Source organism: Dermochelys coriacea, chromosome 24, assembly GCF_009764565.3.
Source record: "Dermochelys coriacea isolate rDerCor1 chromosome 24, rDerCor1.pri.v4, whole genome shotgun sequence".
Taxonomy (NCBI): Eukaryota; Metazoa; Chordata; order Testudines; family Dermochelyidae; genus Dermochelys; species Dermochelys coriacea.
The window spans coordinates 10685412-10707601 of record NC_050091.1 but is presented as its reverse complement, the minus strand read 5'-3'; the positions used below and the strand labels follow the sequence as shown (position 1 = coordinate 10707601).

General features: G+C 50.4%; 2 protein-coding genes across 3 annotated transcripts; one reads left to right on the top strand and one right to left on the bottom strand.

Annotated features, from left to right (window-relative positions):
• Positions 1–793: 793 nt before the first annotated feature.
• On the top strand, positions 794–12421 carry SLAMF8 (SLAM family member 8). 2 transcript variants are annotated; one of them, XM_038383278.2, is made up of 5 exons: positions 794–931; positions 5828–6154; positions 7310–7615; positions 8695–8808; positions 10116–12421. In XM_038383278.2, exons 1-5 carry the CDS (start codon positions 892–894, stop codon positions 10172–10174), a joined length of 846 nt encoding a protein of 281 aa, XP_038239206.1. In that variant the 5' UTR covers positions 794–891; the 3' UTR covers positions 10175–12421. The 2 variants fall into 2 exon arrangements, with proteins under 2 accessions (XP_038239206.1, XP_043358044.1); XM_043502109.1 differs by having other exon boundaries at positions 7310–7452; positions 10116–12419.
• Positions 12422–18387: 5966 nt separating this feature from the next.
• On the bottom strand, positions 18388–18809 carry LOC119847808 (histone H2A.J-like). Its single transcript, XM_038382912.2, has one exon. The coding sequence runs from the start codon at positions 18789–18791 to the stop codon at positions 18402–18404; it is 390 nt and encodes a 129-aa protein (XP_038238840.1). The 5' UTR covers positions 18792–18809; the 3' UTR covers positions 18388–18401.
• Between the last annotated feature and the right edge of the window lie 3381 nt (positions 18810–22190).

Sequence of the window (22190 nt, the reverse complement as noted above, 5' to 3'; positions counted from 1 at the left end):
ATATGCAGGATTTGTTGTGTCTAAACCATCCTAGACAGATGGCTTCAGCCTCCTTTTGAAAACCTCCAGTGGAGGAGATTCCATAACCTCCCAAGGCGTCTGTTCCATTGTCCTTCTGTACTTACCGTTCAATGGAGTTCTCCGCCAGCAGGGGAAGCTCATCTGTGCTGGAGACAGGGCTTCCTCAGGGGCCAGTCCCAGACTGTGGAGCAAACTCCCCCACGAATTATGGACTCACCACTTCCTGCTCCCAGTGCCAGTGGTATGGCTCTGCCTGGCCTGCTCTGAAAGAAACAGAACCTTTAAAAACAGCCCCTCCTCTGAAATCTTTCCCAAAGCACCCCCTCCCTGGGACACAGTGTTCTCCCTCTAGGAAACCAGGATCATGTTACTTAATGCCCGGCTGGAAGGTGCCCGGATACTTGGGTCATGGAAGAACAATTCAATAGGACAGAGTTCACCAAGGTCCTAGCTCTACCATGGTGCTTTGGTCTCATCACTAGCAGTGTGAATCGTGCACTCATGGGCCCCTGGCATCTTCTCTGGAAACATTTTGGGCTGTACTGTGCTCCTCCCCAGCCAATGCAGCTTCCATGTGGCCTGGTACCTGCAAGGCACAGTCTGGCCCTATCCGGCCTCCTCCGAGGGGCCAGCTACTGCTCTGGTGTTGCATGAGACCAGAGTCTCCAGCCTCTTTCTTGAGCCCATTAACTGCTCCTGAGAAGTACAGGCTGAGCACAGCCTCTCGCTTCTGCTTTGAGTTGCGGGTTTGAGTGATGACAGAGAATAGGGGATTTCCTGTGGGAAAATCAGGCAATCCCATTGCCAGACATCAACAAGAGCTTTCATTTTCTCCAGAAAAAGCACCCTGGCAGGCTCTAGATTAGCGAGATGGTGGCGTGGCTGGTGCTGGCTCTGCTCCTGCACAAAGGTAAGAGTTCTCACCCCTCCTCACCCTGCTGTTACTTACTACAATCTCTGTAGACTGACCTTTAAGCAGTAGTGGATGGAGTGCTGGCTCTCATCCAGTCCCTGATGCTAACTCAGCCACAGGGCTCACTGCAGATGTGAGCATCACTGGAACACATCAGACCTGTGTGTGTATCAGGGAGTGAGAGGAGCAGCTCCTTTCACCCATGGGAGCAGCCAGCAGTGTCTCAGGGCAGCTGGGTGAACCATATGAACACATATGCCAGTGCAGATTCACATGGATCTCCATGGGTTGCTACAGATTCAGGGCTAGTTGTAATTTTTATTGTGTATTATTTGAATTACCATAGTGCTTAGCAGCCCCAGCCACGGACCAGAACTCTGGTGCTAGGCACTGTGCACAGAACAAAAGGACAGTCCCTGCTTCAAGAAGCTGACAAAATATATTAGAGAGACAAGGGGATGAGGTAATCTCTTTTATTAAACCAATTTCTGTTGGTGAGAGAGACAGACTTTCTAGTTTACACAGAGCTCTTCTTCAGGTCTAGGAAATGTACTCAGAGTGTCACAGCTAAACACAACAGATTGTTTAGCATAAGTAAAAAACAAAAGGAGTACTTGTGGCACCTTAGAGACTAACAAATTTATTTGAGCATAAGCTTTCGTGAGCTACAGCTCACTTCATCGGATGCATTCGATGGAAAATACAATGGGGAGATTTATATACGCACATAGAGAACATGAAACAATGGGTTTATCATACACACTGTAAGGAGAGTGATCACTTAAGATGAGCTATTACAAGCAGGAAGGAGGGGGGGAAGGAGGAAAACCTTTTGTGGTGATAATCAAGGTGGGCCATTTCCAGCAGTTAACAAGAATGTCTGAGGAACAGTGGAGGGTGGGGTGGGGGAAGAAATAACATGGGGAAATAGTTTTACTTTGTGTAATGACTCATCCATTCCCAGTCTCTATTCAAGCCTAAGTTAATTGTATCCAGTTTGCAAATTAATTCCAATTCAGCAGTCTCTCGTTGGAGTCTGGTTTTGAAGTTTTTTTGTTGAAGAATAGCCACCCTCAGGTCTGTAATCGAGTGAACAGAGAGATTGAAGTGTTCTCCGACTGGTTTTTGAATGTTATAATTCTTGACGTCTGATTTGTGTCCATTTATTCTTTTACGTAGAGACTGTCCAGTTTGACCAATGTACATGGCAGAGGGGCATTGCTGGCACATGATGGCATATACCACATTGGTAGATGTGCAGGTGAACGAGCTTCTGATAGTGTGGCTGATGTGATTAGGCCCTATGATGGTGTCCCCTGAATAGATATGTGGACAGAGTTGGCAACGGGCTTTGTTGCAAGGATAGGTTCCTGGGTTAGTGGTTCTGTTGTGTGGTGTGTGGTTGCTGGTAAGTATTTGCTTCAAGTTGGGGGACTGTCTGTAAGCAAGGAATAGCCTGTCTCCCAAGATCTGTGAGAGTGATGGGTCTTCTTTCAGGATAGGTTGTAGATCCTTGATGATGCGTTGGAGAGGTTTTAATTGGGGGCTGAAGGTGATGGCTAGTGGCATTCTGTTATTTTTTTTGTTGGGCCTGTCCTATAGTAGGTGACTTCTGGGTACTCTTCTGGCTCTGTCAATCTGTTTCTTCACTTCAGCAGGTGGGTATTGTAGTTGTAAGAATGCATGATATTGATCTTGTAGGTGTTTGTCTCTGTCTGAGGGAGCAAATGCGGTTATATTGTAGAGCTTGGCTGTAGACAATGGATCGAGTGGTGTGATCTGGATGAAAGCTAGAGGCATGTAGGTAGGAATAGCGGTCAGCAGGTTTCCAATATAGGGTGGTGTTTATGTGACCATCGCTTATTAGCACCGTAGTGTCCAGGAAGTGGATCTCTTGTGTGGACTTGTCCAGGCTGAGGTTGATGGTGGGATGGAAATTGTTGAAATCATGGTGGAATTCCTCAAGGGCTTCTTTTCCATGGGTCCAGATGATGAAGATGTCATCAATGTAGCACAAGTAGAGTAGGGGCATTAGGGGACGAGAGCTGAGAAAGCGTTGTTTTAAGTCAGCCATAAAAATGTTGGCATACTGTGGGGCCATGCGGGTACCCATCGCAGTGCCGCTGATTTGAAGGTATACATTGTCCCCAAATGTGAAATAATTATGGGTGAGGACAAAGTCACAAAGTTCAGCCACCAGGTTAGCTGTGACATTATTGGGGATACTGTTCCTGATGTCTTGTAGTCCATCTTTGTGTGGAATGTTGGTGTAGAGGCTTCTACATCCATAGTGGCTAGGATGGTGTTTTTAGGAAGATCACCGATGTAGTTTCCTCAGGAAGTCAGTGGTGTCTCGAAGATAGCTGGGAGTGCTGGTAGCGTAGAACCTAAGGAGGGAGTCTACATAGCCAGACAATCCTGCTGTCAGGGTGCCAATGCTTGAGATGATGGGGCGTCCAAGATTTCCAGGTTTATGGATCTTGGGTATAAGTATAAGCATAAGTAGTTAGCACATTTCAAGGGACCATTCAAGGTGAAGTGGCCCATTAACACCTCTCCAGTCATAGGGGGAGAAGAAAAAAAAAACTGGGGAGGGGGCTAGTGTGTTACAGATTGTTGTAATAAGCCACAAATCCAGTATCTCTGATGAGTTCATGATTTTCAGTGTCTAGCAAAGTTATGAATTGAAGTTCCCAGGCTTGTCTTTTGAAGGTGTTGTGCAGGTTTCCTTTGAGGCTGAGGACTGAGAGATCAGATATGCAATGATCACTTTGTGAAGTATTTTTGCCTTCTATCATTTTTCTGTGTGAGTTCATTGGAGAGTGTAGTGATTGTCTTGTTTCACCCACATAGTGGTTACTGAGGCATTTAGTGCACTGGATGAGGTACATTATTGTTTTAAGTATCAGAGGGGTAGCTGTGTTAGTCTGTATCCACAAATATGATGAAGTGGCCCCTTAAAGTCTAACAGATTTATTTGGACATAAGCTTTTGTGGGTAAAAAACCCACTTCTTCAGATGCATGGAGTGAAAATTACAGATACAGGCATAAATATATATTGACACATGAAGAGAAGGGAGTTACCTTACAAGTGGAGAACCAGTGTTGAAGGCCAATTCAGTCAGGGTGGATGTGGTCCACTCCCAATAATTGATGAGGAGGTATCAATACCAAGAGAGGGAAAATTGCTTTTGTGGTGAGCCAGCCACTCCCAGTCCCTATTCAAGCCCAAATTGATGGTGTTCAGTTTGCAAATGAATTGTAGCTCAGTATTTTCTCTTTTAAGTCTGTTTTTGAAGCTTTTTCTTGACGTATTGCTACTTTTAAATCTGTTATTGAGTGGCCAGGGAGATTGAAGTGTTCTCCTACTATCATTTGTTTTGATAGTCATGTGTAGGGACCCATGGAAGGGGTCATTAAAGGTGTGTTGTGGGGGGTGTTGATCATTGTAGCAGTGGAGCAGTGTCTGCAAGTTTTGCATCTGTTGTTCTGGCAGGGTCTGGTGCTGCTTTGAGTTGATGGGTCCTGGTCTGCAGGGAGCTTGTTTCTGATGATGAGCTTGGTAAGGCTGTGGGGGTGGGGGGGGGGTGGGGTGGGGGGAGGTGCTTCAAGGCCCAAAGAGGGGACTCAGGAAAAATTTATTTCAGGATGTGACACCCATTGAGTATGGGTTGTAATTGTTTGATGATACCATATGGGTTCCCATGTGGTGTGATAGGTGACAACTAGAGGTGTGTGGTTGGAGGGGGTTTTATTTCTGTATTGAAGCAGGTTCTCTTGGGGTATTTGGGTGGCCTATTCCATAATAAGATCTACTTCTCTGGTGGAGTGTCCTTGTTTGTTGAAGGAAGTTTTAAGTGTGTTAAGGTGTGTATCCTGGATTTTCTCCTTGGAGCATATCCTGTGGTAGCTGAGGGCTTGGCTGTAGAGAACAGATTTCTTGGTGGATTTGGGGTGGTTATTGGATCTGTGAAAATAGGTGCAGTGATCCATGGGTGTCTTGTATACAGTTGTCTGTAGGGTTCCACTGCTGAAGCTGATTGTGGTGGCCAGGAAGCTGATGCTGGTGAGGGAGTGTTCTGGAGAGAGTTTATCCTTGTGGAAATGTCAAATTCTGTTTGTGTGGGGGCCTGGACATTCTTTTTATTGGGAGTCTCAATTTGCAGCATTTAACTTTAAAAGGATATGTCAGTTAAATATCTGACTTCAGCATAATTCCTTGTTGCTACATCGCAGGCTGCATCTGGAGCAAGCCAGGAGCTGCTCTGTTGGTTCCTGTCTCACCATAGTAGCGGCCACGCTGCTTCCAACTGCTGGAACATTCGCTCTTAACTGCAACCTGCACAGAGTTTTTTAAATGGGGCTTGTGTTCTTTTTAGATTCTTTGTGATGGAGAAAGAGCAGAGAGGTGTGGGACAGGTGGACGGTTTAGAGGCAGGGATGGGGGAGGGTGATTCAAAGTTTGTTGTTTGGTGGTTCCTTTTTGCCTTAGGAAAGTCTGGTCTTGTTTTTGCCTGGAGGGCCCCTGGGCATCTGTGAGCTTCCCAGTGGGTGCCTGCCAGGGGAAAGGCCCTAGCACTCCTGTGACATGAATGCCTTTGGTCCTGGCAGCCTCACCTTCCCAGGGCACTGCAGATGGCAAGCCTGTAGGCAGGGGAGAGGGAGCTTGGGAAGGTGACACCAGAGGCAGGGATGGGAGGGGCTGTGGGGACTCTGCACTGGCCACCATGTCAGACTCAGCCAGGGAGATGCCAAAGATGCCCAGGAGAGCAAGGAGAAGGCTGCCCTGGGTGTCGGGAGAGGAGAGCCACTGGGGTCTCAGATATGCTGCTTCTATCCCAGCTCCTCCCATGACCCTAACATGAAGGCATCTGCCTGTTGCCTCATTCCAGCCCCACCGGCCACAGCCCGTGCCACCCTGAAGGTGACAGGAGTGGTGGGGAGAGCAGTGTTGCTGAGAGCCGACGTCCCCCTGGGGTTCCAAGTCAGGGATGCCATCTGGAGGTACCTGGCGCCGGCAGAAGAGCTAGTGGCCACCTACTTCAGGGGCTCAGCAGAGACTCTGTACCAATCCCGTTTCTATGGGCGGAGCCAGCTCCATGGTAACCTCACCCTGGAGATCAGTCAGGTGGAACTGGGAGATAGCGGCACCTTCTCAGCCTTGCTGGTGAACACACGAGGACAGACGGAGACGCGCATGCTGCATCTGGCAGTCTACGGTACGCCGAGTTGGGCTCCTGTTTCCTTGCCACTTAAGGGCAGGAGGGTGATGTGTTTGGAGCAAGGCCAAATTCTCCATGGACGAACACTCTGTGCAGTTTTCAGAGTAGCAGCCAGCCGTGTTAGTCTGTATCCACAAAAAGAAAAGGAGGACTTGTGACACCTTAGAGACTAACAGTCTCACCTGAACCAGCAGGGAACAACCCACTGCCCGGTGCCAGCCCTGTCCCCGCAGGCTGCCAGGCCCAGCAGCTGACTCTGACAGAGGCCCCCGGAGGGAGCTGGGGCAGCTGTGCTGAGCTCCAGGCAGGCAGGGCTCGGGACAGGGCATCCACCCTAACCAGACTCCTTGGGTATTTTATGTTCTAATACAAAGCTCTGGGGGAAAATGTCCTGCTGGCCTGGCAAAGGGGATTAGCCTGTGGTGTGAGGCCTGGCCCAGCCTCTACTGCAGAGGTTATAACTCAGAGATTCCCCAGGTTACAAGGCCAGAAGGGATCATCTAGTCCGCCCTCCACTCCCTGCATCACTATGGAAGGTGAGCGCCATTGCCATCATGGGGCACGCCAGCTGGGCAGCCAGAGCCAGCCTGCCCCGGGAAGTGACTGCGTGTCCCATCACCCTAATTCTGGGCACCCAATGGGCATGTGCCAGAGGGCAGGGACAGGGGAGCACTGCCGTTCCTCTAACCAGGAAATGCTGTCACAGTCACAAGGCAGCAATTAGGGAACTTGGGGCTGTGACTTCCCTCTTGCCTTTATTTCTGCTCTTACAAAGCACCTGCCAGGCTGGCACCACAGCCCTTTGGCTCTGGATGATGAGGGACCCTGTGAGATGGGCAGTAGATGAAGCTGGCCACACAGGCTGTCACAGCCTCCTACACCCCCACCCGCCCCCATACACACATACATTTGGGGCTATTAGGGCTGAAGTTTGAAAGCCCTGCCCAGTGGGAGAGCAGCACTAAACCCCCAGACAGAGCCCGATATTTCTAGGGGTAGATCTGGTGAGTGAGTGCAAATGAATGTATTCATGCACTAATACCAGGTGTGCTGATGCAGCGGGTGGTTCACAGGGAGGTGGGGTTTGAGTATCCAGCCAGGGGGAGATTACTGGCTTTGACCCCTCTGCTGTCCTGTCTGCTCTGTGTCCAGAAGTGATTTCCCAGCTGACACTGCAGGTGTTCACATCAGAGGGCAGCCGCAGTGGCTCTGTGAGGGTCTGCGAGGTGTTCCTGACCTGTGTGGCTGCCAGTGGCACCAACGTAACCTACAGCTGGGGCAGGACGGATGGCGAGGTGCTGAGCATGGACAAGCACTCTCTCTTTGAGGCTGGCCTGGTCCTATGGGCTAAGCTGGACCCCTCGGATAGGCAGGTGTCCTATACCTGTACTGCAGCCAATGCTGTCAGTTGGGAATCAGCTACCATCGCACCCTGGGAACACTGCCAGAGGGAAACAGGTATGTCATGTTTCACCCATCTCCCATGCCCAGCCCAGTGCCTAGCCACTTGGCATGAACTAATGGCCCAGCTATCTGCAGCCATAAGGCAGTGCCTGGGAGATGGATTTTGTGGGAGGGCATTTACTTTTGGTAGCAGATTTGCTACAATGTGAAGGTGGATGAGGTGGAGAGGGAGTCACGCTCCCTGGTGAATCTTCACTGAGGATTATCACCCAGAGAGTCTAAAACTACAGGCATATCTAGGTTGTTCTGAAGGATCCAAGCCCTGGTCAGACCCCCACCTGGGTTCAAGCTGTGGAAATATCTGCAGCACTGGAGGAGGGCTCTTGTTTACCTGCACAATGGCTGAATTTAAAGGTTGGGAGTTGGCAGCCTGGGTCACTCAGCCCCTCAGTGCCACAGCTGATACAAGGGAATGCACGAGTAATGGCCACACTCTGCTCTCATTTACATGGTTGTCAATCCAGAGTCACTCCAATGCAGTCATTGGCCTCACTCTGCATTTTCACCAGTGTAGCTGAGAATAGACTTTGGCCTGTACTGTTGCAAACACAGGACAAGAAGATCCATGGAAGGGCCAGGAAATTCCACAAATCTTAAGAAGCTGCAAGAAATCCTCCCCGCTGTGGATCGCAGAGGAACTTCAGCTTCCCCCTCGTTTCCTGATGCCTCAGCTCACTCTTGGCACTGTCAGGAGGTGGAGGGCGGCGGGGGTGTTTGGAGAATGCTTTTCCTCTGGCTTTTCCTGCAGCTGCTTTTAGTCGGGTTCTTTGACTTTCCTGGCAGAACAGCAGGAAGGCTGTGGATCAGCACCAGGGAGGGCTGGGAATGCAGGCTAAAGTGTAGACAGGCTGAAGTTCTGGGCAGTCTGAATTTCCCTATGACTCTCCTCCCCCACTCTGTCATGGTCTGTTGGCTCATGGAGTGTGAGAGGCTTTTATGGTGCAGCAGGTGGCTGGAATTCCTGTTCCCAATGCCTGGCGCCAGCACAGCTACAGAGCCTGTGCGTACTTGTCTGGGGTTCCCTGCCCAGAAGAGCCCACGGCGCTCATGACATCTTCCTCTTCCCTGCTCAGGTGCGGAAGATGCTGTGTACGACTATAGAAACATCCTGCTCATTGCTCTGCCCCTCTCTGTCCTGGTCCTGGCAGTGGCTGTCTTCGGGATCCTTCTCTCTCGGAAGTGCTCAGGTAGGAGCTGTATATCACAAGAATCACTGTTCACTGGCTTTGCTCTGCCAAGCACTGAAGAGCTCTCTTGTGAGCTGTACACACCTGCAGGAGAGGCACGCACTGCCAGGAGAATGCAGGGGGATGGCCCTCTGATACCACGGGGATGGGCATGGTGCAAATCCCCAGGCAGACGGATAGGAAGGGAGGGAGGTGCTGGGTGTCACAGCGCTGCTCTGTCCTTGTCTCCCACATAGAAATCAGCTGCTGCCAGTGGGGGCAGGTTTCCAGAGACAACATGAAAGCTCGGCGCTCAGTCCCCATTAACCTTCGGTGCCTTTGGAAATCTCCCCCTTAGGAAATAAAAGTGGGAACTTCCCACCCCCACCCTCCAGCAGCTCAGGGGTTGCGACACAAACAGGGAATCTGATTTTCATAGTTCTATGTTCAGGGAGCTTCCCCTCTTTGCTCAGGTGGAGTCTGATGCCACAAGGCCAGCATGAGGGGCCTTCTACCACCAGACTGGATTGTGCCCTCCACAGCCTTGCCAGCCTGTCCGGCCAGGTGCCAAGCCATGGCCCCAAACCTCCTCCCCATAAGGTGCTGGCATTAGACTGCCAGGCCAGTCCCACCCAGTGGCTCCACTGGAAGGCAGGGACTGGCTGCACCATAGTCCCTGTGAGAGAGCAGCAGGTGTGGCTTCCAGCCGCTTTCAGACAACGACCTGTAGCTGTGGTGGAATGGCCATTTGGAGACATTCCCGCTGGTTCCCCATGACAACTCAACTCGCGGCTGGAACAAAGCCACAAGGGCTGTTTGTCTGCTGGGGCTGCTGGCTCCCTTGCTGAAGCCAAAAGGGAGCACAGAGAGAATGCCAGTGCTGTCTGATTGAATCTCCATTAGGGAGACTCTGTAGGGGCAGTTGTGAGCCCCGCAGGGGCAGCTCAGCCAGTTAGGTAGATGAGCTGAGTCCCATGGTGGTTGGGTCTTTTGCCTGTGATCTTAAAACCTGTCCTATCTGCATAGACATTGTGCGTCCCATGACTCTGCTGGTGTTGGAGTTTTCCCTGTGATCTTGCCGCTCTGCTGTGCTGGGTGTCTGCTGCCTCCCAGCTCCCCAGACACTGCTGCATTTCACCAGCAGTGCACATCTTTAGCCTGTTAGGCTTGGTGAGGTGCTACAGAAATGCAAAGGTGTGCTCACCCCTTGGGGATGTGTGTGTGTGTGTGTGAATAGTCACTGGGCAGAGAACAAATATATTTAACACGTACCCCTCCCCGAAAGCTCTGCTACTTTTGGAAATGACATTTGTTTCCCCATTCCTTAGGGAAGCAAAGAACAAAATCACTGTTGGACACCTCAGAGCCTGACACGGCCCCTGTCTAGGAATTGAGACTGTGTGCAGAGCAGAGGCATGTCCTTTTGGGAGAGCAGCCCTCCTTTCTCTTTATTGCTGGCGAGGAAGAAAGCTCACAGGGTTTGCTTGATCCACATTCTCTTTTCTTCTGGAGAACTTCTCAGGGGGCTGGCAGCTTCCATTGCCCCGGGGACAGCTGGGTGACTGTAAGAGTCACTGTGGGTCAGGATCCCAGCACAGACTTGCTTTCAGCCACAGAAGCATTAATCAGCCCTCAGTCAGTCACTCACCCTTTGCACCGTGTTTCTCTCCCAGTTCCCCAGACCCCCACATTAAAAACCATGCAGACATTTTTACTGAATTTGCTTGTTTCTGTCTACAATTTTCATCAACATTACTGAATAATCCTGAATAGTAGTCTTCTGCTAGTTAACATTTTATCGGTGACCTCATAGAAAACTGAAAATCATTACTGATGAAGTTTGCAGTTGACGGTGGAGGGGTAAATAATGAAGAGGACTGGTCACTGGAGGGTAATATTATAAATGCCAGTCAACATGGTTTATGATAAATAAATCCTGATACCAAAAGGAAAGGCATTAAACCAATAGGGTTTTGATGTGCTGCCCCTAAACAATTGTCTAAGACAATGACCAGGGTATGAATGAGGATGTGCCATTGAAAAGGCCTGCTGAGTAAAGATGGAGCTGCTGAAAAGACCCTTCTATCTTTCCTTGCCACCACTCTGTAGTCAAGTGGCTCACGAAGAGATGTTACATGGGCAAGATTGTGAAAACCCAATACACAACTATATGGTTGTTGCAACCGATGTCTGAGACCCCAGAACCATGTAATGAGAGCCACACAACCATGGTAATAGATAATGAATGTGATCATAAGGACAGCTCTTGGACTCAGCTGTTGTTTGAGACGCCAAAACCTAATCAGGAGACTCTGAATAATTCCAATGTCAGGGGTCATAGGGCCAAATCACAGCTAAGTTGCAAGTAGAAATATTTAAGGGTAAACAAGAGGTGCCGATGATAGAAACTGGTCACAATCACGCAAATGGCTAGGGAATGTGGCACCCAGTCAAAACTTCGGTGGCTCAAGAGCATCAGCTAAGGAGGCCTCTTGACACACAAGGCAAAGGTTTTAAGCACATAAGAAAGGAAAAATGGTGCCTTATCTGTGTTTCTTCATTAAATCTGTCAGCTGTTGGGTGATGACTCTTCAGAGGTCTTGGAAACTTTGCTTAGCGTCCCAGTGCGTATGCCCCTTTAACAAGCACTGTGCCTTTGTTTGTGTTTGTGTAAGGGGTGTGCTGATAGGGACCCAAAATGCCCTCAGTGCTGTAGGCGTAGGGCTGTGCTTTGATATGGTTTGCAAGAGGTGGAGTCAAGTAAATCTGCGCTGGCCTGGTCATATGACACCATACCCCATAATGGGGCATTCCATAAAAACACACTTCCCACAGTCATTTCCAATTGACATTTTATTTGCAGTTTCTCAGCTGCTCAGAGACTTATAATAGGAAATACAGGTAAGGCACCATTTTAGTTTTTATAACATGCTTCAAACCTTTACTTTTTGTATCAAAAGGACGCATTAGCTCATTTAGGCCCATTGAAATCAGTGGAAGTTAGGAACCTAAATACCTTTCATAGGTCTGCCAACCCTCCCGCTTTTGCCTGGAGTCTCCCAAATTTGGGCTTTATCTCCCGGAGACTACTAAAGCCCATCGAGGAGATTTTAGGCTGCTAGAAATCTGGCAGCGCAGCAGGGCTAAGGCAGGCTCCTTACCTGCCCTGGCCCCATGCTGCTCCCAAAAGTGGCCAGCATGTCCCTGCGGCCCCTGCAAGGGGCAGGGGTCTCCGCGTGCTGCCTGTGCCCCAAGTGCCCCCTCCGCAACTCCCATTGGCCAGGAACCTTAGGAGTCCACCAGTATAATCAAGAGAGTCCACAAACATGCCTGCAACCAGAAGTGACGTGGGATCACATACCTTCCCCAAATTTCTGCCTTCCATTTAGCACTAGCCCCCCTAGTACCTAACAAGTACCCTAAAATAGTTGCAAACAGGACTTGATTGTCACACTCAACAGCTGTAATGAAGAAAGAAGAACATCTAGTGTGAAATGCATCATCTTTGAACCAGTGATTTCTTGTAGACCTTCTTGAAACCCTGGAAATATATCTTCTCAACTGTACTTTGCATTCTTTCTGTCTCTTCCTGTATACTTCTCTTCTTTTTCATATTAAAGTCATTCTGCATCATAATACCAGTGTCCTGGTTTTCCTTTCTGCTCTATGTCTTATTTACAAACTGTGGCCCAGATCCTCAGAATTCCTTAGGCACCTAATTTCTATTGCAATCACTGTGAGTATGGCACCTAAGGCCATGTCTACGCTACAAAGTTAAGTTGATTTAAGTTATGTTGATGTATAGTCACCACTGTAATTATATCACTGTTTCAAGACCATACTATGTTCCTTGTGGCAGAGGAGCATATCCACAGGAGCAGCTCTTGCATCAACACAGAGAACAGCTCACAGTGGGTAGCTATCCCATGTGCAACCTGCCACAGGGTGTTTGGGAAAGGGTTTGCAATGCCTCCTCAGGGCAGGTTCAGTGTCACATGATGCAAATTTCTCAATCCCATCATTCCTTGGGCATCCTACTAGGTTTCTAGCTGCTTTTCAACTGCCCTGTGCAAAATGCTGCTGTTACTGTCAAGCTAAATCTTAATTCCAGCCTCATTTCACTCCAAACATTTGTCCATCTCTTCCAGCAACGTGGACCCTTCACCTGTTAAGCACACATTTGCTGAGTGTGTGGTGAAGGTTTCTTGTATGGCACACGTTATGATGAATTTTGCCAGTGCAGTGTGCGTGTTACTCTTTCTTTCTTTTGACGGAAACACTTTTTATGGCCGTTCTCTGCATCCTACTGATAATTACTAATATCAGTAGTGTGTAACAAGGTATGGGTTGGTCTTTCTCCTTATCGCTTAGAGGTGATGCGTGGGGGGGGGGAAACATGTGGGCTCAAGTGCCCCCCCCCAGATTGGCCTGCCGGGGGCAGGGAAGGAGAGGGGCTCTACCTTCTCTCCCTGTGCCTCCCTCCCCTCCACCCCATACCTGTGGCTAAATTGGCTGCTCTCCCTGGCAGCCTGCTGCCTGCCTGGGCTCGACTGCGGGGGACTCCAGCTCACTTGGCCCCATTGCCCTGCCCCCGCAGCAGGGCCTGGGCAGGGGCATCCTGCTGCTGCCCCAGCTGCCAGGGACAGGGGCCCAGCAAGCCAGAAACATGCTGGGGGGGGGGGGATAGGGGACTCTGGCTCACTCACCCCGTCCATAGCAATGTCTGTATCGTTTATCTGTGGCCCTATTAAACTTCCCACCCTTCAGGAGATATTGCAAAGGTGTGTGCCTGGAGTCAGGTGCCGTTTCTTCAAAAGGGCAATGGGCTGGGATGCACCACTGGCCCATCACCCAGGCCCTCGCCCCCTTGGGGTTAGTAGTCTCAGTCCCCCTCCCCTTGTTCCTAGACTCTACTACACATTCACAGTGCCAGTCTCTCTGGTAGTGGTGGTGAGAGGGGACGGGACATGCCAGCCGGTCCTGGTCTCTCTGGTGGGAGGGGAGGAGGAGATGTCCCAGCTAGTTCCAGTCTCTCTGGTGGGAGGGAAGGGGAGAGACATCCTGGGTGGTCCCAGTCTTGCTGGTGGGAGGGAAGGGGGATACGGTCTGGCCAGGCCTGGTCTGTCCGGTGGGAGGGAGGGGGGATACATCCGACTGCGGCTCGGCTGCTGGAAGCTGGTCCATCTGCAGTTGAGGAACACGAGAGAGGAGAGCTCTGGGCTCGGGGTTCTCCACCCTCCCCCCAGGATGGACTTTGCTGAATGTTCCTAATTTCTGTGCTAACAAGCTCTGCCCTATGCTGTGTTCCCAGCCGCTAACAACTCGTCTGTGTTACCTGCTGGCTGGGCTCACTGCTGACTGTGGGGGTGGGGTGCATGGCCCCTTTGTGGAGAGGGTTCCCCAGATGTTCCATCCAGGGGGACTCCCTGCGGGGAGCTCATGGCATGGAGTAGGGCGCTGAGTGCTCCAAGGTCAGAGCCAGGAGGCTGCCCTAGGCAGAATGAGCCCTGAGGGGTGTCACGCTGCAAGAGGGTCCTGTCTGAACCTCATTCAGAGCAGCTCCAGGTCACTGAGCTTGTGCTCCGTGACAGAAGGGAGCGGGGAGAGTCTCCAGGGGAGGGGGGAGAGGTCCTGGCCAGTGTCTGTCACCTGGAGATGAGGAAGAAGCAGCAATTGAAGCCGCCAGAGGCCAGCACAGCAGAAATGGGAGCAGTGGGTCTTCCTGGGGCTTCGGCCCCTGGGAGCTCCCAGACACGGCTCCCCTCTTCCCAGAAACCTGGGCCACCATCTCCTCAGGCTGCCTGCTGCGGCCCTGCTGCAGCCGGGCCCGCTGTGGGAGGAGAGGCCGTGGTTTGGCGAGGACGTCCATGCGTAAAGCAGGAGTCCGCTGAGGAGGAAATTGGGAATGTAGCGCGTGCAACCTGGGCCCCGTCCCCAGGGAAATTCTGGGTGTGCCCCAGCCTCGTTCTGCGTCCTGTGCCAGGAACATTCCTAGGCACACGCGCTGCCCAGGACGCATCTCCGTGTACAGACCACATGGCATGGAGCACAGAGGGCACCGTTCCCTGGGGCTGAACTTCCCAGGCCCGGGACTCCTCGGAGGGGCTGGCGAATGCACACTGGAAGTGGGGGTGCTGGAGACTAATGGCCCCCTGCACGGGAGGCGACGCTGGTGTCACCAGATTGCTCTGCGGGGTATGAGCCCAGGGAGGTCTCAGCACTATGCAGGGATGGGGTGGTTCTCTCTTTATGGGGGTGACTCAGTCCGGGCTGCCCTTACCCAGGAGCCAGCATGGTGCTGGGGGAGCTGTGCTTCTGGGAGTGCCACCCGTGGGATGAAACCCTGAGCACCTGGGCCTGGTAGCTCAGTTGGCATGATGCAGGAGTCAGAAGCACCAGCACTATCCAGGGGCAGGGGTGGGGTGGGTTCTGCACATTGTGGAGATAAACTAGGCCAGGGGTTTTCACAAAAATAAATTTGGTGGCCCCAGAGTGTGGCCACCAACTCTGACAGTTTTTCCTAACATACCTAATTAACTTTTGCAGACTCAATAATACCAATAATGCAGAGTTGTCTCTATTCTTTCCTGAACCTACACAAGTTTTGGAATAGCCTTCCAAGGGAAGCAGTGGGGGCAAAAGATCTATCTAGTTTTAAGATTCTACTTGATAAGTTTATGGAGGAGATGGTATGATGGGATAATGGGATTTTGGTAAGTAATTGATCTTTAAATATTCAGGGTAAATAGGACTAATCCCCTGAGATGGGATATTAGATGGATGGGATCTGAGTTACCCAGGAAAGAATTTTCTGTAGTATCTGGCTGGTGAATCTTGCCCATATGCTCAGGGTTTAGCTGATTGCCATATTTGGGGTCGGGAAGGAATTTTCCTCCAGGGCAGATTGGAGAGGCCCTGGAGGTTTTTCGCCTTCTTCTGTAGCATGGGGCATGGTTGACTTGAAGGAGGCTTCTCTGCTCCTTGAAGTCTTTGAACCATGATTTAGGGATTTCAATAGCTCAGACATAGGTGAGGTTTTTCATAGGAGTGGGTGGGTGAGATTCTATGGCCTGCGCTGTGCAGGAGGTCGGACTAGATGATCAGAATGGTCCCGTCTGACCTTAGTATCTATGAATCTATGAAAATAGAAACACAAATAAGGTGCATTGAACTTTTTTGTCTTGTTTGTTGTTGCTCTTTTGGTTGCTTTTTTTTTCTTTGTTTTTTTGACTTGCTGGCTAGTAAGTCTGCTGTGAAAAGTGATATTAACATACAAGTATCACTTTTCACAGCAGCAGACTTACTCAGCCCCAGCAAGCCCGGGGACAAATTAAGCCTTGGATGGGGAGGTGGGTAGGGAGACAGCGGGGGCCAGGAGCAATAGGAGGGCCAGAGGCTGGGGATGGCACCCACCACTGCACAGCCAAGGCCTGAGCCCAAAGCCCCACAGCCAGATTCCAGAGCCCAAGCCTGAAGCCCTGCGGCTGGAGCCTGGGGCCTGAGCCTGAAGCCCTACGGCTGGGGGATGGACCCTGCCACTACTCAGCCAAAGCCTGGGGCCAGAGGCAATGGTGGCGGGGGGTGGGGAGGTGAGCCCAAGGCCAGAGCCCGCTGCCGCATGGCCAGGGAACTGAGCCGAAAGCCCCATACCCGGGGGATGGGGCCCAGGGATGGAGCCTGGAGATGGAGCCTGAAACCCCAGAGCCAGAGCCAGAGCCTGGGCCCTGTGTCACTGAATCACCGGGCGATGCTCTGGAACTACTCCATATGAAGCCAGCCAGGACTCTGGGACAGCCCCCTCTTTCTGAGCATACTGTCGCCAGGGCAAGAAGCTCACACAGCTTCAAGCTTCCTGGATCTGACCTCGGTACATTCAGCATCCCCTTCCACACTGTGCACTTCCTACAGTGAGTCTGCCCAGGTGGGGCTCCTGGGGAAGCCAGAGGGCCCTGCACCCCAACTCCGCAGTCAGGAGTGACTCTCACCCAGCCGGTAAAACAGAAGGTTTATTATTCAACAGGAACACAGCATAGAACAGAACTTGTTAGCACAGAAATCAATGACTTTCAGTCAAGTCCATCTTGGGGAGTCATGGGCCAGAAGCCCTGGACTCCCCCTCTTCCAGTCCCCACAAGCAGACTTCCAGCTTCCAGTGACCCAACCTCAGACACCATCATTGCTCCTCTCCCTTCTCTTTGTCTCGCTTCCTGCGCAAAGAGTCACCTGGTCGCATCCCCCTCCTGGGTCTCAGGTTAAGAAGGGCACCAGCAATAGCATACGTGCAGGCAGCTGGAGCAGCCTCACCTGCCCTTGAGGTCTCAGCCAAAGTCACACACCCCTGTTCCCACCACCGAGGTATTGGTGCAGCACACAGGAAAACTGAGACACACACAGCATTCATGCAAAACTGTAAAACTCACATAGGCTCAACAGTAAGTCTCACATACACCATAACAAGGGAAAATCCCCACTTCGTCACACCCTGTACCCCAGGGCAGAAGCCCAACTCCACTGCCCCCAGGAAGGTGGGGAACTCACTGGCTCTCAATTTCTCCAGCGTTCGTGTCTCCAGAGGGGGTGGGATCCAACCCCTGCTGGCAGCCCTGGGGAAGGGGCCGCTGCTTCCCCCCTCTCATCACTGTCCAAGAGGCTGTGCCCACAAGAAACACCTGTCCCCACCTGAGAAACGCTGAACTAGGGGATCACAAACTTCATTGCATCTGTTGGCCAAGCTCATTGCCTGCACCAGTTGTGCCTTGCATCCCTCCGCCCCTTTCCAGGCTCCCTGGGGACTCCTCTGTCATCGCTCTATTTCAGGGATCCCCTGCAACTCCCCCATCTCCCCCATATCAGGCCTCTGCGCTCCCATCTGTGCCATGGCTTCCCCATTGCTCTGCTTACCAATGGCTCTTGTGGCTCTCCTTTTTCTCCTCCATCCACAGTAGCTTTCTTACCCTGCCCCTGCTGGGAAGGGAGGGGCCTATGGCTGGCACCCCCTCTAGCTCTCACTCCCCCACAGCACAGGCTTTGGGGAGACAGCACACTGGGAGGGAGGGAGGAATGAAACCTCCTTTGCTCTCTCCTCCCACTGTCTCTCTCCCCCACCCCCCCACCCCGTCCTCCCAGCCGCTGGCTGAGCCTCTGCCCCAAGGCTGTCAGAGGGACCTCAGCAGGGAGAACAGGGAGCAGCAGTTTAAAGCTTTTCTGGTTTTCCAGTTTTCACCAAAACTACTCAAATTCTGCCCGTTGATGCCTAAAACATTTACGAGAATGGTGGACTGGATCGGCTGGGGTGTGGCTGTCCCGGATCCCCAGCGTCTGGGCCACGCCCTAGCTGTCAAACAGTCCCTTGGAGGAGTCTGTCAGTGTGCCAGCCCCTCACGTGGCCCCACTGTTCCTTAAGGGCAGACCCCGTAGTCTCAGCATCTCTGATATTGAACCTTCAGGCTACAGCCTGGTCCAGCTCCTGGAAACCGTCAGCAAGAGAGAGACTGAGCCCAGGCTGCTGTTAGACCCTGGGTGGGGGCAGCAGGGACATGGCACCACCTAGAGGAGTTTAACGAGTGTGGTGTCATCTTGGGCAGAGGAGCAGATGGTTTCTTGTTCCTTGGGTTTTACTTGCTCTTGGCCTTGTGACTCTCGGTTTTCTTGGGCAGCAACACGGCCTGGATGTTGGGCAGGACACACCCTTGAGCGATGGTAACTTTTCCCAGGAGCTTGTTAAGCTCCTTGTTGTTACGGATGGAGAGCTGCAGGTGTCGGGAGATGATCCTGGTTTTCTTGTTATCCCGCGCTGCGTTGCCGGCCAGCTCCAGAATTTCAGCGGTCAGATACTCCAGCACCATGGCCATATAGACCGGGGTGCCAGCCCCCACCTGCTCTGTGTAATTGCCTTTGCTGAGCAGCCAGTGCACACGGCCCACTGGGAACTGCAGCCCAGCCCGCGAGGAGCGAGACTTCGCCTTAGCCCGCACCTGACCTCCCTGCTTTCCTCGGCCCGACATGATTGATGTTCGCTTCAAACAGCGTTCATGCTAACAGAAGTAAAATAGAAATAAGGAGCAGATGGTGCCGTCACTGCCCCTGGTGAAGCCAGGCATTGTTCCCACTGGGTGGGCCCAGCCCAGCTCCTGCCGGATAGGGTCCCAATCTCAAAAGCGCAAACCTCACCTGTGCTAACCACCCATCCTTGGCAGCCTCAGCAGAGCAGCACAATCAGGCCTTCCCCTGATTGTCTCTCTCCCCATAAGAAGCTGATACCATAAACGATATATTGCCTTCCCCACCCTGTCTCTCTCATATGCTGGGACCAACATGACTACAATAACATCTCTTCTTAGTGACCTATTTGGAAGCCAAAAATGAAGGATCCAGGAAGCTTCAGGATCAATGGTAAATATTTAGCACTTGCTCTCAAGACAACTGGGTTTTATTTGGGACTCTGCAATTTGCCCTCTGTCTGATCTTCACGTTAATGTGTCCTCTGGTTCACTGCCTAAAAAACAGGGATCATAACACGTGGAGAATGCTCTACTTCCTCAAGGCTCCAGGTATCAAAGCGTGTCACAAACGCTCATTAAGGTTTTTCATATCCAAAGCAGTGGATGCTTCTGGTATTAATGGTTTGATACTGGAAGACACCCTTCTATTGAGTAATAGACTCACTTTAAAAAAAAAAAAAAGCATGTCAAGCTGACAGTGTAATTCTCTTAATCAGATCACGATTAGTAGCTCAGAATTTGGGACTATTTGATTTCTATTGAAAAGAAGCTTTGCGTTCCTTTTTATTATACAAATTCCTTTTTCAAATTTAAGGGCAGGAGATCAACCAGCGTAAGTCAGCACAGCTCTATAGAATTCAAAGATGTTCAGTGCTTCTCAATCAACATCAGGTTCTTCCCCCTTGCCTGGTGAGGGGAAACATTCTATGAAGTGATGTTAAACTTTCTACATCTTTCTCATCATGGTAGACAAGATTTCTGCAAGCTATTGGTCTTGCAGCATGCCCTACATCTGGTCAGATTTTCAATTTATCTGAGTTTATCCCACAGCCTTGGCCAAGAAAGCCAGATCGCTCTCTTTCCTGTATTTCATCTGCGGCTTTATCAGTTGTATTTTCTTGTAAAACCACAATAGTCTTGGCTGTTGTTGGATGGAGACACACTGGCGATGCCACAAATGTTCCAGGGTTTATCTCAAAGCCTTTGTCTATGACGGTTCGCCTTGTTTTCACCCACCACCATCCCTCACCTCAAGCAAAGAGCAACCCTGTCAGAGGCAACACAGTGAACGTCTGCCATGATAATCAACCCGATCTCACAGCATTGGTGACATAAAGGAGGTGGATTAGGAACTGAATTTCTAATCACCATCAGGGGAAATTAACCCTGAGCAGAGCGCCCGCACAAAGGCCTATTCATCCCGCAGGTCCCGGTTAACACCTCTTTTGAAAGCTTTAGTGGGACGTAAATGGCTCAGAGGCCTTATACGTCCTTCTTCCAGGGCCAAATTTCAGGTCATAGGGCCTGAGAAAAAACCCACCCAGAGAAATGGGCGTTAGATCAAAATGGCCACCCAGAGTAAAGGGCATTAGATCAAAAAACTTACGGGTTCAGCCCCTGCAAAATGGTCTCTCCCTCCTACGAATTGCAGGGAGAACTGTGCAATGCCACCAACACTTGCGCACATGGCATACCAGGACCAAAGTGGAGACCTCCATCTAATGGCAGACTTTGCAACTTTTACAGCTCTGACAATCTTTTACACCCATTCCCATTGTAACTCCTTCGGAGGCATGAATGTGTCCCATAAAACTTTTCAGATGAAAGAAACCTATAGGCTGTCTGGTGCATGTCAGACCATGTGAGGTTGAAAACACATGGTAATAATCCTGAAAACAAATTATATCAGTAGAAGGAGTGACTCGCAGAGCATAATATGTTTTCTAGCTAATTAAGACCTTAAGCAAAAGGGTGGCTCGTATTCCCCAGGCAGTCTAAGAAATTGTATAAAAGCGCTCGCAACTCCAGGCTCCTTAACAACTTCTCCTGACTTATCCTCTTCAGCGACCGGGGTAAGTCCCATTTGTTTCATTCTCTCAAGAGCTATTGCGATGTCACGTTAGTCACGGTTTAATTTAGGACTGAATCTTGCGCATGACTTTGTGATTATTGGCACGGTAAAGGGGTTTTGCCAATAACACAGTAGTTGTTGCGTTGCAGGCACTGATGCATTCATGGTTTAGAAGTACATGCTTCCATTTTCAAAGGTGCCTAGGCATTTGGGAGAGGAGTTCATGTTTACTTTCACTAGGAATTAGGGGTTCGAATCCCATCAGTAGCTTTCAATAATTTCATATTCAGCTTTAAAGTTAGGGGAGTTAGGATGAAACTTCCCCATTTTTTTTCAGAATAGGTCACTGTGTTGTTCTTTATTCTGTAGCAGAAGGTACTCAGCCAGATTTCAGACAGAATAATCAATTAGAAAGAGCTCTGGTCTGATCCAGTATGGAAATTTCTATTTTCCTACCTGCTCTAGTAGCAATGTTAGATGCAGATCCAAAGCTAGGTAAATTAACCTAGACCCTTAAACTCAGTTGAACAGTGCCCTTATCTACCCACTCAGGACTTGGCTCTTAACGTTTTGTTTTGAAAAAAGTATTTTAGAACAGAAGACCAGCCATACTGGGTGAGATCAATGATCCAACTAGCCCAGTATCCTGTCTTCCAACAGTATCCAATGCCAGGTGCTTGAGAGGGAATGAACAGAACATGTAATCCTGAAGTGATCCATCCCGTCAGCCATTTCCAGCATGTGGCAAACGGAGATTAGGGACACTTCAGAGCATGACTCAAAGGGGCTGGTTAAGAGGGAGGCTAGGAGTGAGTGGAAGAAGGCGGTTAGGAGGAGGAAATAAGAGGCAACATGTATTCTGGAACTGAGGGTCTGGGTCATCATTTCCCTGAGCATTGAACCTTTTACTCTACAATCCTAAAAAGAAAAGGAGTACTTGTGGCACCTTAGAGACTAACAAATTTATTTGAGCATAAGCTTTCATGAGCTACATGATGAAGTAAGCTGTAGCTCATGAAAGCTTATGCTCAAATAAATTTGTTAGTCTCTACAGTGCCACAAGTACTCCTTTTCTTTTTGCGAATACAGACTAACACGGCTGCTACACTGAAATCTACAATCCTAGTGCATTATGTTGACTCTTTTCCCTGTTGTGTGTTTCAGGTTTACCTCCGACACAGAAAGATGACTTTTGACGAAAACTTTAGTGATGAATTGTATTATAAGCCCTATCATTATGGGGGCTGGGGTTGTTCCAGAGGTTACGGCTACTGTAAGCCATGGTGTTACCAGAGGCCATACAAGTGTTGTTGGGATTATCCCAAAGGTTG

Bases quoted from the DNA above. Each gene is read 5' to 3' on its own strand.
- LOC119847808 (XM_038382912.2), bottom strand. From the start codon at position 18,791: ATGTCGGGCCGAGGAAAGCAGGGAGGTCAGGTGCGGGCTAAGGCGAAG.
- SLAMF8 (XM_038383278.2), top strand. From the start codon at position 892: ATGGTGGCGTGGCTGGTGCTGGCTCTGCTCCTGCACAAAG. The intron at 932-5,827 runs GTAAGAGTTCTC...GCCTCATTCCAG, and splicing joins GGCTCTGCTCCTGCACAAAG to CCCCACCGGCCACAGCCCGT. The intron at 7,616-8,694 runs GTATGTCATGTT...TTCCCTGCTCAG, and splicing joins ACACTGCCAGAGGGAAACAG to GTGCGGAAGATGCTGTGTAC.